Below are 16,443 nucleotides of genomic sequence, written 5' to 3' on the forward strand. Positions count from 1 at the left end.
CTGCACGAAGCACCGTTTCACACCTTGAATTACGGTTTGAATTGCCTTCACAAGCCTGCTAAATTTTACTTAAACAAAACAGTAAGAACAAAATAAAAACCTCACAGGGCTCAGTTTAGTCCCCTATCCTGCTGTGATAATTTTATATCCCTTACTCCTTGAAAAGGCAAATGATGTCTTTATTAACAACATATCTCGGAGTGTTTAAACACAGTCAAAACACAAGTGTGTTTCTGTAATTTCTCTCCCACGCGTCTTTGTCCTTAGCGAGCAACTTCGCAGCAACGTTTCCGAGATTAAACACTGGGACACTGTTTGGAAATGAATCGGCACAACGTTTTGTTCGCCAGACCGTCAGATTATCTCATTTACCCGGGTCTGACCCGGGGTGCAGTTCTTGCTCGAGGAAGCCAGGCGGCAGTCTTCCCAGCCTGTACTGGGTCAGCTTGGGATCAGGAAAGGAATAGCCTTACCGCATCCCCAAGATTTGGTGGGATCTGGGGCGCTAAGACAACCGGGCCCCAGCCTCAAAAAAGCCTCCTTTCAGCGTGGGTGGTTGACAGCTGTGGCTCCGGGGAGAAAGAGAAAAGAAGGCAACTCGAGAAGCGTGTCGATCCGCTAGCAAGCGAGCTCGTTTACGTTGGCCGGTGGCCCTCAGGCACCCAAAGGCAGGAGCGCGCACAGCCGGGAGCCAGAGTCCTTTCGCTTCCTAGCCCCGCCCCGCCCCGCCCCGCCCCGCCCCGCCCCGCCCCGCCCTTGGGCACCCACTGGCGCACGCGCCGCTCTCCTTTTCTCCCCAGGCCCGCCCCTCCGGATGCCACGCCCCGCCAGCGGGCGCGCGCCCGCGCCCTCCCTTCTCCCACGCCCCTCCCCCCCGCGCACGCGCCCTGCGGGCGCACGCGAGCCGGCTGTCCGAGGCGTGAGTTGGGCGGGGCGCCGCGCTGACGTTACCCGGGATGCGGGCCGGTTCCGCAGCCGTCTTCGCCGCCTCCGCCTCTCCAGCCACCCGGGTTTGTATGAAAACACCGGACGGCGGGCGGCGAGGGACCCGCCGTGCGCCCCCGGAGCCGCGGGCGCGGAGGCCGAGCGCAGCCCCCGCCAGCGCCCACGCCGAGCCGGTGAGCGTCCCCGCCGTCCGCGCGTCCAGCTCGCCGGCTCCCGGCGGTGCCTCAGCTCACCTGGCGGGGGCGAGGCGCGCTCCCGGGCAGGGAAGGCTGGCTGTCGAGCGAGCCAAGGCCGTCGCCGCCCCGTGCGCTCCCCGCTGCGCTCCTCTGCCCGCCACTCCCCGGCCTCCGCCCTGCAGCGCCCCGGGACGCTTTGATTGGCTGCTGGCTGACAGTTTAGTGTTGCGGAAGGCAGTTTCCACACGTCCCCGGGTGGTCGGGGTGGACGTTGACGGTCTAAAGCTCGTCCGCGGACCAAGGGCTCGCACGTTGTGTGAGGTAACGACGGCGACCCCGCTGGCTTTGCAGGTTCTCTGTGGCGAGCCCTCCCTCCAGGTGTTCGGAATGGTAACGGTACCCATGCGGTGCCTGGCAGTTTGTAGTCCACAGAGACGAGTGGCCATCCCGAGCGCTCGCTCTGGCTTGGCCAGCTTCTGAATTAGTCTCACAGTTCGCCCTCGCTTTCCCGAGATAGGAGGAGGTTATTTTTGTAATTGTGTTTTGGAATGTTTTCGGGTTAGTTGGCAAAAAAAGGAAATGATTTATTTAAGGCGCTTGAATGGTACGGATTTTAAAACGTGGGCCAAACTAAAGACCTGCAGATCTGTAATCAGATCCCCCGAAAGAGAGGCACTTGGCGGTGCCTTAGTCCACCCAGGTTTCTCCTGCTTTGCTCGGTTTCCCGTTCCGCTTCTCCTGAGTCACATTCTACGGTGAAGTTACACCTTCATTTTGAATGACTGCAGAGTTTTGCCTTGAATTGATGGATCAGTGTTTATGATTGTAATCTCCGTTTAACTTGGAAACATGCCTTTTGTGTTTGACCAGTATTAAAGTATGTCAGATATATTATTTTAAGCTTTTGTGGTAGCAATTTTAAATTTTTAAGGATTTAATTTATACGTGCTTAGTGTTTGCCTGCATGCATAATTTGCACCACATTCGTACTTGATTCCTGAGGAGGTCAGAAGAGGGTGTCAGATTCCCTGGAATTGGAATTAAATATGGTTGTGAGCCACCATGTGGATGCTAGGAATCAGACCCACCCAGGTCCTCTGGAAGAACAGCAGCGCCCTTAACCACCGCATGGTAGTAATTTTTATAAAGCCTTTCCAATAGATTTGGATTGAGTATCTCTGCTTTTATTTATTTAGTGGGTGCGTTCGTGTGTGTGTGTGTGTGTGTGTGTGTGTGTGTGTGTCTGTCTGTCTGTGTCTGTCAGTGTGTGTTTAGGTCAGAAGACTTGAGAGCTTTGGTTTTCTCTTGGATCTTTTGGGTGTGGGGGATGTTACTCAGGTGGTCATGGGCAAAGTGCCTCTGCTTGCAGAACCATCTTGCTATTCTCCTTGAACTGAAGCATTCGGTTTACAAGTCTGGCTGCATTGCTGTTTAACGATTCATCTGCATTAGTAGAGGTGCAAGCCCAGAAATATTTTGACTTGTATTTATTCTGCATTTTGGATTTTGCCTTTAATCTTCCACAGTAGTCAGAATCTACTCTTGTTGTTTGCTGCCTTCAGCGCTGAAAGTTAAACAGTAGTAAATGGCAATCAGTGATCCTCTGCACATTGCTTAGGATTTGGTTCAGCAGTGGGTGCCAGTGTAGACACTGGGAATGGCTGAAGGTGCTTGCTGCCTTGACCTTCACGTTACTGTGGGTCACAGTATGTGTGTTGTGTGGTGCAGTGTTTGAGGAGTGGGGCTTAGATGGAGTGGCTGAGTGTGTGTCCTGGCTTGCTGTAGGCAAGTTGTTTATTTTCTGGATCCAGTTCTCTCTGCCAAAATGGGAAGGATGGTGTCTGTGCCCTTAGGATGATCTCAAACACCAAGTAAGCCAGGACAGTGTGCTGTTCTTCCACAGTTCGGACTTCACAGGAAGTGCTCAGTAGGCATTACTGTTCCTGCTACTGTTTTCCTGAAGTATGACTGAGTGGGCAACATCAGCACAGATGAATTCCCTGTGATCCATTTTCTTTTTGAAGCTGTGAGAGTGTGGTCACTGTCGTTCCTGGAAACATGTCAGTTGTAAATAGAGCAGGTACACCCTGAGCTGAGTGCCCTGGGATGTTCTGGAGAACTGAGTATCCTTGCCTGTCCTCTTTGACAGAACCTTGGACTGTCTCCCTCATGTTGGTGGTGGCTGCTATTTTAATCACCTATTTTCCAGTTTGTTATTGACTGTTTCTCTGACTGTCATATGTTGCTATTGGAGTTATTATTAAAATACAAGTGGGCACGTAGAGGTTTCTAGGAATTACAAAGCAACTTTTTGTTTGCTTTTTAATGCAGGGTTTCTTTGGGTAGTCTTGGCTGTCCTGGACTCCTTTTGTAAACTAGGCTGGACTGCCTCTGCCTCCCGAGAGTGCTGGTTAAAGGCATGTGCTGCCACTCTGGGCTTACAAAATTATTTTTATCTACATATTCTGTTTTGTCTTCTTTATTGATGTTACATAAAATGTTTTGATCTGACATTGTGTTCATTTTCAGCTTTTATGTAATTTTTCTAGGAAAATGGGTTCCTCTTCCCAGAAGGGGCATCAGATCCAAGTATAGGTGGTTGTAAGTCACCATGTGGTTGCTGGAATTGAACTTAGAACCTCTCTGGAAGAGCAGACGGTGCTCTTGACCACTAAGCCATCTCTCTAGGCCCCATGTGCTTGCTCTTGGTTTACAGGGATTTGATACACCTCAAACACCTCTGACCTGACATTCTTGGGGCCAGAGGTGTTTTATTAGAGTTTGGATTTTCATACATCTAAAGAGATGTTGAAGATGGTGAACAGGACAGACATTTATATTTTCATTATTCATGGGTAGAATGTGATCTTATATAAAAGTTTTTAGTGTACATACATTTTGGCTATAATATGTCAAGTGAGGTCAGCTGTGAATTTTCCGTTTGTGATATCAGAAGGTTTGTGATTTTGGATTTTTATATTAATATGAGTTGTGAGGCTATATTCAAAGTCTGTTCTTAAATTAGATATTTAACACTTGATCTCAGGACTCTTTTTATGTCCATCTCTTCTCTCCTTTCCCTTTCTTCTCTCAACCCCTCCGCCCCCACCACTTTCTTTTTGGAATGTGCTAGGCAAGGAAGGCCTCCACCACTGAGCTATTCCCCAGACTTAGGTTTTATAAAATTTTTAATTTAAAATAATACAAACACGTTATGTCTGCTTCTGCATTCAATCTATTGCAGTGTGTTGTTTAGGTTGAAGTGTGTGTATGGAGAAAATCCAGGCATACATAGTTAATGGTTGTGAAGGGTAGGTCATAAAGCCTGCATTTTCATTTTTTTGTTCAGTATGTCATCAAAGCTCAACAAGTGGCTCTTTTTTTTTTTTTTTTTTTTTTTTTTCTTCTTTTTTTCCAGACAGAAATTTTCTGTGTAGCCTGGCTGTCCTGGAACTCACTCTGGTAGACCAGGCTGTCCTGGAACTCAGAGATCTGCCTGCCTTTGCCTTTGGAGAGGCCTCTGGCATATACCTCTGGCATATAAAGGCGTATACCACCACAGCTGGTCTGGCATGTTCTTAAAGGTTAGTTGCAACATGGAATCTGAAATCCTGTTTGATGATTTTCTTTCATACTCAGTGTTGCTATGGGCTCTGAATGGATCTTATGCACAAGCCTGCATTTTAATAGAATTTATTGGTTAGGTGTTCAGAATTGGTTCCATGAGTTGGACACACCTTCCAAATGTTAGCACATTTCATTGTAGAGCACCAAAGAGTCACATTCTTGGGTCCTAGTACTAGGGACTGAACCCAGGGCAAGGCAGATCTCTTGTGTTTTTCATTTGGGACAGTTTCATTAAGTCATTTGCTGGAATTACAGGCCTCACCAATACTGTGGCAAGCCCACCCAAAGACACATTTGCTAGTGTGATCGTTCTGTGAGATCAGTGGAAGCAGTTTGGGTAGAGACAGGGTGGTGGATGTGAATTTTACAAAGTTCTGTTCAAGAACATTTCTTACTGTGGGTGTGTATGCTGTGTGTGGATGTGGAGGTTGGAATACAGTGATAGACATTCACTTTTTACCGTGTGGCTCCTGGCACCTGAACTCAGGGTGTCAGGCTTGGCTGCATATTCCTTTACCTACTGAGCCACTGGCCAGATCAAGACCTTATTCTATATGGCAGATGAACCACTGCAACCACGTTCTGAATAGTTGATGGCTGTTTCAAGGCACAGTGGTTCCTTCATAGAATTGAGAGCTTAACTTAGCCTCTCTTTTCATGGACACGATTTGAGTGGAAGTATGCATGCTCACGTGTGGGTGGCTCAGCAGAGGTTTTCACAGAAATGAACAGAGTACGCCTACTGTTCACCTCAGGTAAACAAGTGGTAGTCATGTTTGCGACTGTGCTAGCACTTGAGCTTTCCCGCAGAAACCTGAACTCTGGAAAGATGGCTCAGTGGGTAAAGGCATTTGCTGCACAAGGCTGGAGACCTCAGTTCAATCCCCAGGACCATGTAAACGTGGATAGAAACAAGTGCACAGGGTCATCCTCTGGCCTTCACATGCACAGTGTAGCACCCATGTACCCAGTTGCTCACCCACCCACCTCATAGACACACGATAATAAATAAAGTAAAAGCGGGCACAGTGGCGCACGCCTTTAATCCCAGCATTCATGGAGGCAGAAGCAGGTGGATTGTTGTGAGTTTGAGGCTACAAAATGAGTGCAGGACAGCCAAAACCACACAGAGAAACCCTGTTTAAAAAAAAAAAAGGCTAGTAAATAAACATAAAGATTAAAAAAAGAGTGGCTAGTTGAGCCACATGTGCGCCATTGTCAGCTTTGAGGGGCCATGCTTGCAAACCAGCCTCACCCTCAGTCTCTCCAATTCTCACCAGTACTTGGTACCACCTCCTCTACCTTTTACTACAACCATTCGAGTGCTTGTAAAGTGTAGACTGAAATTTAAAATAGGTTTGGCATAACAGAAATGACAGCATTCTAAAGTGGAGTTAGCTTTATATTTAAAGTGTTTACTAGGCTCACCTAAGACTACAGCCAGCAGCAGCAGATCTTCACCTTGTCTATACATGGTTCATGTAACTCGATCTTTCTTGTGGCTTTGTCTGGACTCTGAAGGCATTCTGCCACTCGCTCTCCCTACAAAAGTATTTATAAAGGAAATGGGAAGGGTCAGTCCAGGGCCCACTCCACCCTAAGGAAAGAGGGCTTACTGTTGGCTGTCAAATCATTGAAGGACTGCTGGGATGTGTTGTTATTACTGAATGAAAACCCCAGCCATTCTGTTTTGCCAGTAAAGCCTCAGGAGCCAGATGTGGGGTGAAAACCTGCTAGCTCAGAGAGGCAGAGAAAGCGCCCAGCTGACCTTCCTACTCAGCTCACGTCTCAGAGGAAAAAGCCCCCAAAGCTCACTAGGTTCAGCTGACAGCTCAGGAAGAAAAGGTGAAAAAACCACAAGGCTAAAGGCTTACTAGCTCAAAGCTCTAAAAGCTTAAAGCCAGAGAGCTAAAGCCACAGCTAAAGTCAAAGAGCCCAAGAGCTAAAGCTCCTTCTACTTCTACATTCTGTCTTAAATACCCCTCAACTCAAAGTCCCTCCTACTCTTTAATCCTTGTCAGCTGGTTTCTTGCTGTACCTCTTGACCTAGGGTTAACTTTATCAAATCCTGCCTGTCCTGCCTGCAGAAAGCTCTTGGATTAAAAGTGTGTGCCAAGGCTGAGCCACACTATAATTACCTATTTACAATAAACAGAAAGTTCTTGGATTAAAGGTGTGTGATAGGGCTCAACCACATCAAACAAGAAATAGGGTTTTACAGTTCATAATTTTGGGATTCACAATGGGATGAAATATCCTACAACAGGGATATACAGATGTAGGCTGAAAAAATGAGTAGAGATGAATTCTGAAGAATGCAGGAACATAGATCATAGCATGTTCTTCTATGCCTGCAGCAGGCAATGTACATCTCTGTCCCCAGGTGAGAGCAGTAAGTATTGACAAGGACAGCTTGAGGCTGGTGGCTAGAATATGTTTATAGTGTAATTGCTGGGGGTCTACACTTCTGAGTTTTGGCAAGGTGACAAGTAGAGACATTCTGCTTTGTGTTCTTGGGGAAACTGTGGATATCACAGGAGCCCTGGTGCAGCAGTGGGCCCTGAGTTGCCCTGCTTGTTGCCACCAAGTGAGCATCCTGGAGGCAGCATCAAGCAGTGTTTCTTCAGAGGTCTCTGCCAGCAATGCTTAGCCAGCTAGTTAGGAAAAATGTGCAGGGCACATTTCCACAGAACTGACACAAGGATGGATTTGCAAATGAAGGACAGTGAATCAAGTGTCTGGCACAGATACTGAGAGGCTTGCTGTAGTGTCTGGATATCTGAAGAGATTCTAGGTTGAAATTTATCTTTAGAAGTACTGCTTACTTAGCGTGTGTGCACCTGTGTACGTGCTCAGTGCAATGGAGATGAAAGGGCAAACCCTTGGAAGCTGGTTGTCTCCTTCCACTGCGTAGGACCTGGGGATTGAGCTCAGGCTGTCGGGCTTGACAAGTCGCTATGCACTGAGCCAGCTGGCTGGCCCTGTTGAGCTTTGCTTTAGGGAGGAACTCCCACACACAAGCCTGGAAGCAGAGTGCAGGGGTGAAGGGAGGTACTGTGTAGTGACTAAGCTCCAGCCTGCTTGTGAGGCTACAACTGAAGCATCATTTCTGGAGCCACATTGTTTCAGAATCAGGAGCATGCAATGTGCTATGGCTGTTGGTCTGTCTCCATATATACATGTATGTGTAAACTACATAGATCAGCACCTGAATTGATGGCTTTATTCTGGCATTCTCATACACACATCATTGTTCTTCGTTCTTACTCTTTCCCCTCCACCACCTTTCCCTAGGCCTGTCTTCCTCTTGGGGTCCTCTTTCTCCCACCAGTAGTCTTTCTTCTGCCTTCAAGTCACATCACTTCATTACCCTCAGGGCTGTTTAAAGTGCTTCCTTCTTATGGCCCCATTTATACTTTTGTGACCCTCACTGTGCTGCCGTTTTAGTAATAGCTGCTGAGACAGATGTGAAGAGATAATGTGGTTTTCAGTATCAGAATAAATGATGTGAGGACCTTTTAATAAATCAATCAAATAATTTTAATTCAAGTTATTGGTTACTTTTTACATTAGGTTATTTTTAGCTACTGAGTAGTCTTAGTAGTCTTTACTGTATCACATGTATGTCTGGTGAAAGGATATCACATGAATGCTTTCTCGAAGTCCATAGGGTGACTTTGTTGATTATTGACTTTGCTATACACACATTTTCTTAGAAAATGTAAAAACGTTGATTTTTGCTGTATGTGTATGGGTGTTTGGCCTGCATGTATGTCAGCGCACCATGTGTTGTGCCTCTGGAGGCTAGGAGAGGATGTTAGATCTTGGAGTTATAGAATTGGAGTTATGGAAGGCTGTGACCAAGGTTCTGGAAACTGAACCCTGGTCTTCTGTAAGAGCAGCTAGTGCTCTAAGCCACTGGGCCATCTCTTTAGTCCAAGGTTTTTATTTTTTATGTAGTCAACTTGTCTATTGATTTGTTTTGTTGCTTGTGATTTTATTCACTATCTAATCATTACCAAGACTAGTACTGAGGGAGTTTTTTTCTAGGAGTTTCATTGGGTTTATATCTTACTGAGGAGTCTGTAATTCATCAGCGTAATGTTTCTAAGGTTCATTCATGCTGTTGCTGTAGCAAAGGCTTACTTCTATGACTGAGTCATACTTTATTGTAAGTTTGTTCCTACATTCACCTGTTAGTGAACACTTGGGTTGTTTCTACCTTTGATTACTGGGGATAATATTGCTATGAACATTGTCATAAAGTATCTGTTGGATTATTTTATGTATAGTCAAAGAGTAGAAGTGTAGGTAAAAATATTACTCAGTTTAAGCATAGGTAAAAGACCCGAATGGACATTTCTACAAAGACTTGTAAGTGGTCAGTGAGCTCTCGAGAAGACTCTTAACATTGTTGGTCACTATGGAAATACAATCAGAGTTACAGAATACTCCACACCCAGGAGGGCTGGCATCACGCTGCTGGAAAATCACAGGTGTGGGTGAGCTGTGGAGAAATCGGAAGCCTTGTACATCCCAGGTATATAGTGGGACCATCACTGTGGGTGTGAGGCTGATGGGGACTGGTTTTCATTGTTAAGATGGACTTGTTTGGTGGGTTTTGTTATACTAGTGCACTGATTCCAAGACACAGATCTGTACTGCTCATGTCCCAGAGTGGCTTGCTGATTCCTCCTCATACTTCGTCCTCAAAACTTCCACATTCTTCAGCATCTTTATAATTTGCAGATGTTAGGATTTAATAGTTAAGGCCATAACAAACAAACAAGAGTTCCATCTCTTGGAACACTGAAGACTTGACCCTACAGGTATCTAGACCCCACAGAGGGAAGGCGAGGACTGATGTCTGATAGTCATTCTCTGCACCCATGTGTATGACATCGCTCCCCTCTGCCCCCAACGAATAAATAAACTTTCATTTTTTAAAAAGATGTTTTTATTTTTGTGTTTATGGGTGTTTTGCCTGCTTTTATATCTGTGCACCGTGTGTATACAGGAGTGTGTGTATACCGGAGTGTGCAGGAGCCTCTGGAAGCCAGAGTACATCAGAGCCCTGGGAATGGGAGTTACAGATGTTAGTTAGGCTCCATCCTGGTCCTCTGGAAGAGCAATCAGTACTCTTAATTGCCGAGCCAGCTCTCCAGCTCCAGATGAATAATTAAAAAAAAAAAAATAGAGAAGAAATGCTGGTGAGGATGTGTGGAAAGAGGAATTCTTACTGCTGGTGGGAGTGTAAACTAGTACCTCTGTTGTGAAAATAAAGTGAAGTTTTCTCATTAAAATGGATTGCTGTATGACTAAGATGTCCCTCTCCTGGGAACGAACACAGAGACACATGTGTGTCCTTGTTCATTGACCCATTATTCGCAATAGCAGGGAAATGGAATCAGGCTAGATGCTCACTAGCAAATGAATGGATAATGAATGTGTATATGTATAAACAGAAATTATTCAGCGCAAAATTTGAAGGGAATGGATGAACCTAGAAAGTATTTAGACATCCTTAATGTTTATTTATGTATGTGTTTATTTTGCCTGCATATATGAATATGTATTGTGTGTGCCCAGCACTTGTGGAGGTTTGAGGAGGGTGGTAGATTCCCTGGAACTGCAGTTATGGATAACTGTAAGCTATCGCATGGGGGCTGAGAACTGAACTCAGGTTTTCTGCAAAAGAACAAGTTCTTTAACTACTAAGTCATCTTGCTAGCCCTAGATCAGGAATGTGTCAAAATAACTCTGGCTCAGAAAGGCAAATATTGTATTTTTTTCCATGTGGAAATCCTAACTTATTGTGTGTGTGTGTGCGCGCGCGCATGCAAGTAAGTGTGGGCATAGGCCATGAAACTAGAAAGGAGGTGACAGTGAGGTGGGTGTCGAGGAGGCAAGGAAGACAGTAAGACACATATGGAGGAGGAAAGGAGGCTATGAAGGGGTGCAAGGGCTGTGCGAGGGAGCTGGGAGAAGAGCCAACAGAACACATTTTGTTTAGAAATTCCCGAATGAAGTGTAATACTGTGTATGCTAATTAAAAAGTTTGAAAATAAAAAACTTGTTATTCCATTAGGGCTTCTGTAACACTTTCATGAACCGGGTAGCTTTTAACCATCATACATTTTTGCTTGTAGTTTGAAAGCTGGGAAGTTCACAAGGCACTGGCAGTTTCTATAGTTGGTGAATGGACAAGCTAGCTAGCTTATATTTTTAGTTATGTAGTTTAAAATATTTAATTAAGTTATCTATCTATCTATCTATCTATCTATCTATCTATCTACAATACTAACCTCCATACTTGAGGAGTTTTACCCTTATGACCTAGTTTTATTTCAGAAGGCTGTTTCCTCGTTGCTATCACGTGGTGGTTAAGGTGCGAATTTGATTTCTGGAGGGTACGTCACCATTCAGACTGTAGCAGCACGTGGTTTGTTTGCTCTGTGTGTGTTAGAGGTGGGTGGGCTAGACCCCACTGTGTAACCCAGATTGGTCTTGAATCATGCTGCCACCCCAGTGCTGAGATTACAGGTGTAAGCCAACAGCGTGGCTTAGTCTTCGTTTACTTTTGATCATTCTGCATTAGAAGGCGGAATGTATTCTAAAAACAGAGTAGGCAAGGACCTTGTTTGTGCTCGGCTCTGCAGGTGACTGGTAGTATTAAGCAGATGCTTGAGATGAGCTCTAGTGAAAAAAAATGGATTTGAGCAAATAGTCATCAGCTGTGTGGTGGAAGGAATGGTTTGAGCAAGGATATTGAGGTGACACTCTCCTGGTGTGTGAGAAAAGCCAGGGAGCTCTCAACCGCAGAGGGCAGGTGAGGTGGCTCAGTAGATAAAGACGTCTGCCACCAAGCCTCAGTCTGTTGTTCAGGGTCCAAAGGGTAGAAGGAGAGACCTGACTTCAGTTGTTCTCTGACCTGTGCATACTGTAGCAAACTTGTTAGCAAATACACACATCCAAAATCCACCAGCCCATGTCCTGCTGTCACCGGTCTCTTGTCTACATTCCAGCCCCTACAGTTATTTTCCACATAGCACCCTGAGTGACATGACCAAGCCTGGGAAGGGAAAAGGAAACTAGGGGTTAGCTAAAGCCCTCCAGTATTTTTCATTTTGATGACACTGAGGCACCTAAGAGGATATTCCAGCCATTTCCTCCCTGGCTTTCCCCCTACACACAACTTCTCTCACGCAGCCATTACTAGATATGTATAAATGTGATTGACGTCTTAGATTCAAAGTAATTGTTTTATTTTCTCGTGACATGACTAAGCATGGGTATATAAAATTAAAAGATATCCAGGAAATATTTTTGGTAATTAGTTTTAAAGTACATCTGAAAATTATAAAAATTATGGATCAAGAAGGAAGGTTGTTTAAATTATATAATAGGGCTTTCTGAAGATGAAAACATTAACTAATGTTATTCTAGGGAAACTCTTTAATATGTTTAAACAGCTTGTTAGTAATTAAAAATGTTTTCCTATGGAAATACACAGTTGGCAGTTTGGTGCTACTGTGTGAATAGTCAGCAGATGCACTAACCATGGAATGCTCTGGTTGGTTTGGGTATTAATGAGGCATATTGACACTGTCTCAGAACAAATCGAGATACATGATTGTGTGAGCTACTTTTTAGTTGAAACAATAAAACCACCACGATCAAAAACAATTTAGGAAGTTTATTTTCACTTACAGTTCTGGAGGCTTCCGGAGCCTTTAATGCTGGGGAAGGCATAGCATGCAGGCAAAAGCGGGAATCTGGCTGATTAAAATTTCACCCAGACACAGGAAGTGGAGGGAGAGGGGGAAGGAACAAGGAACAGGAAGTAGGGCAAGGATACAACCACCCCTTCGTCTACATACTTCCTCCAGCAGGGCTGCACCATCTAAAGGTTCCATAATTTCCACAAACAGTGCCACAACTGGGGACCAAGTGTTCAAATGCATGAGCCTATGGGGTGCATTTTCAATGCTAATCAATGTTATGATTGCTTTCTGCGTTTTTGTAGTTCTAGAATTTTGATAGCATTTTCCATGCTGCTTTTAGGTATTTTAATAGTTATCTATGGCAAACTGCAGGGATGGGTTTGACCACATAGACCTACTTTCTTGTTTTCTGGTGTTATAATCTCCATTGTATGTCTGTTATAACAGGGAATGCATGAAAAAACAGAGTTGTATTAGGATCCTGATGGTATTGATACTTCTCTTCCAGATTACCTTCAGTGCTGGAATGAAGTGACCCAAGATGAGCAAGCTGAAAGTGGCGGGAGAGAAAAGGTATCGGAGCCTTGACCTGTGTGTGTATTGATACGTGCGATGTGCAGTAATATACTGTGCAGTTATTGGGACTGGTTCAAAATGTATGTCGTGCATATTTTACTAATTCTTAACTTCTTAGTTAAAGACTCAGCGAGGATAACCCACTGGCTAACCCTGGCTAACTTCTAGTATGTCTAGTGAACTAAGATGGTTTTATATTTGTTAAAGTATAGTACACTTTGATGCATGAAACGGTAGGAAGCTCAAGACTCAGTGCACATCGCTGAGGTTTTGTTGGGACACAGCTCTGCCTGTTAATCTTCATTGGGTTGGAAGCTGCATGGTCCACAACCCTAAAATAGATGCTTCCTGTCGCTTCACATTTTTGTTGGTTTTGTTTCTTCCATTTAAAAATCAGATGAATCTTACTGATTCTAGATTAGCTATATAGCCTTGAAACATTAACTCTATTGTGCCCATTTTCTCCTCTGTAAAATCATTTTAATGTTAATGTTATACGGTGTCAGTGCTAAGTAATACCTCGCTGAGAAAATAAATGGCATGTTGCTGACACTAATGATAATCGAAGCTTCTACTTTGCTAGCAGTATTGAAATTTATGTTTTCATGTGTATGTTTTTGCTTTTATAGATAATGTGTTATGAAGAAAATGCACAACTTATTAGATAATGGTTAGTTCTTAAATTGTTAGGTTTTCCAGTTATTTAACATAATTGTACCTTCATAAATTGCATTACTTCACTAACTGTATAATTTCTACAGGAAGTTGGTTAGGGTGATTTTATAAAAATTTACATTCAAAAGGCAGCACCTCTCTTTCCTTCCCCCTCCCTTTCTTTTTCCTTTCTTTGTGTGCATATGTATGACATGTGTAGGGGCGTGTGTGCCAGATTGTGCACGTGGAGGACAGAGAACAGCTTGTGGGGGTCAGGGATTTCTTTTTGTAGTCCTGGAGATTGGCTGCCAGGCTCTGTGACCGTGCCTGCTGAGCTATCTCACTGGTACCAGCATTACTTTTCTGAAAGGTCAGACAACCAACTTGTTTGCATTAACTGGTTAAATTGCCTAATTTCTAGAACAGTGCTCACACAGTTTGTAAACCTCAAGTTCCTCACGTCAGTTTGTTTTTACTTCCTGAAATAAATTGTACTAGATATTTATTTGATGTTTTAGGCACGTTAGTCACTATCAATTTTCACTGTTTTAAATCAATCTATAGTTTCTATTAATAAATACTGTGTTGCTTCTTACATTGCTGTCGTCACAGCACTTGACAGACATTGGCCTCATGAATGTGGGTAGAATATTACAGGGTTGAAGCACAAAGCAGAGGAGTGCTGGCTACTACCCTAAAGTGGTTAGATTACACACCTGTAAAAACTTACCCAGCAACTTCTGGCAGTTCCCTTTCCCCGTTTCCACAATTTTCTGAAGTAGCAACCCCCCCTGGGGCCCAGTCATCTAAGTCAGGGCTAGGGTTATATAGTCAGACCATGGCACTTATCATTTTTCTGTGTGCGAGAGCTGAGAGCTTGCGGTGAATCAGGATGGAAAAGGGCCAGGACCTTCAGCTGCTGCTCAGTGTCAACAACATCTGCACGCATGAATTCAGTGACCTGTGCATTTGAAAGACCCGGAAATACATTTGGTGTCTGCACTAGCATGTGTAGACCCCTTTCCTGTCACTGTTTTCTAGCTATCAACTGTAATAAAGATGCAGACATGACTGGCACTGTATGAGGCTTGCACGTAATCTGGAGATGCTAGGGAGTGTACCGGAGGGTGTGGGCATTATGTAAGGAAGTTGAATGTGCACAGATTTGGGTGTGTGAGGTGCTAGAATGTGTGTGTAACATGAGGTTGCGGATTCAAAACTGTATCCTCCAAAGGTCTGGGTGGGGGATATAATAGTCTTGGGTGTTTTGAATTATATTAAAACTACATCCATTTCCACAGGAAATACATTTTATACTTTACATATCTCCAGGGGCTTTTGTGAACACTTTTTTTCTTATTTTGATTATTTCATGACCATGAAATAAATCTATTTAGTTCTTGGGACTCTATATATGCATATTACTGTTACGTGTATGTGTGCATGCTCATGTACTGTGTGTAGTCATGTGTGGGCCAGAGTGTTCAGGCTAGAGGACAGACTTTAGAGTGTTGGTGACTTCCTTTTTGTTTGAGGTAGGTTCATTTCTTCTCTGTTGTCTAATTTAGGGTAATATGCTTGTTCGAACTCATTCTATTTTAATATTTCTAGAAGCTTTCTATCGTGATGTTTCCTGTTTTTTTCTGATAATTTGTGTATTCTCTCTCTCCCTCTCTCCTCTCTCTCTCTGTACCAAAAGGGCCCACACTCTATTTAAAAAGTGTTAATATGTATGAGTGTTTGTCTGCATGTCTGTCTCTGTAACGTGTGAGTGCCTGGTGTCCTCCAAGGTGAGACGAGGGCGTTGAAACCCTGAACTAGAGTTATAGACACTAGTGAGCTCTTCTGTGGACTCTGGGAATTGAGACCATGTCCTCTGGAAAAGCAGCCAGTATTCTTTACCTGTTGAGCCATTTCTCATCCCCTCATTCTTCTACTTTTAGTCTAAATCTTTTTCTTCAAGGAATTGTTTTTTTTTATTGTTATTTTAAAATATACTTTATTTTTGAAATTAAAATGTAGTACAAGTATGTAGTTTTTCCTTTCCATTCCTCCCTCAAATTCATGGGTTCTTTTTCTTTGGTGACATATATTCTTAACTATATAGATATAGCCTGCTTAGTCCATATAATATTGCTTGTAAATGTTTGTTTTCAGGGCCAACCACTTAGGATTGGGTGACCAGTTGAGGGGTTCTTCCAGGGGAAAGCTCTGTCCCCCACTCTCAGCAATCCTTAGTTGCCCGTAGTTCTTTGTCTAAGGTAGGAGCCCTGTGAGATCCCTGCCCTCCGAGTTGCATGTTTGTTGTTGTCCTTGTTAGGTCTTCTTAGGCAGCCATGGTGATGAGCCCTCATGGGTGCTAGGTAGCCTCTCTGTCATTTGGAGAGGACGCAGCCTCGTAGTAGAGGTTCTCTTCTGCCGCTTGAGTCCTTCCAGCTCCCTTTCCATAGTGTTTCCTGAGCCTGAGGTGCAGGAGCTGTTGTAGATGTGTCGTTTTGGGGCTGGCACCATGATCACTTCTCTGCATTCTGATAAGGTGTGACTTTCTTGGATGATCTTACTTGTTGCAAAGTGAAGTCTCTTTGATGAGAGATGAGGGAGACACTCATCTGTGGGTATAAGGGTAAGTTTTTAGACTGTGGTTAGGAATTAAACTGCTTAGTAAAATGAGGATCCATGACCTCAGTAGCCTTCAGTAGTTAGCTAGGTATCCAAAACCAGGCACGATTTCTCTCTTGGTT

At 44.1% G+C, this 16,443-nt stretch overlaps 1 protein-coding gene across 7 annotated transcripts in view; it reads left to right on the forward strand.

Annotated features, from left to right (window-relative positions):
* Positions 1 to 894: 894 nt before the first annotated feature.
* Positions 895 to 16,443, forward strand: part of Agtpbp1 (ATP/GTP binding carboxypeptidase 1) — a 117,230-nt gene continuing 101,681 nt past the window's right edge. For 3 of the 7 annotated variants that reach the window (XM_021647766.2, XM_021647771.2, XM_021647770.2), the window contains exons 1-2: positions 897 to 1,118; positions 12,981 to 13,045. In XM_021647766.2, the coding sequence (XP_021503441.1) occupies positions 13,014 to 13,045 (32 nt within the window). In that variant the 5' untranslated portion in view covers positions 897 to 1,118; positions 12,981 to 13,013. Of the gene's footprint in view, positions 1,119 to 1,214; positions 1,443 to 12,980; positions 13,046 to 16,443 lie in introns of those variants that run through there. The other 4 variants (XM_021647774.2, XM_021647772.2, XM_021647767.2 and 1 more) reach the window with 4 other exon arrangements.

Source organism: Meriones unguiculatus, chromosome 3 (genome assembly GCF_030254825.1).
Source record: "Meriones unguiculatus strain TT.TT164.6M chromosome 3, Bangor_MerUng_6.1, whole genome shotgun sequence".
In the NCBI taxonomy this organism is placed as follows: Eukaryota; Metazoa; Chordata; class Mammalia; order Rodentia; family Muridae; genus Meriones; species Meriones unguiculatus.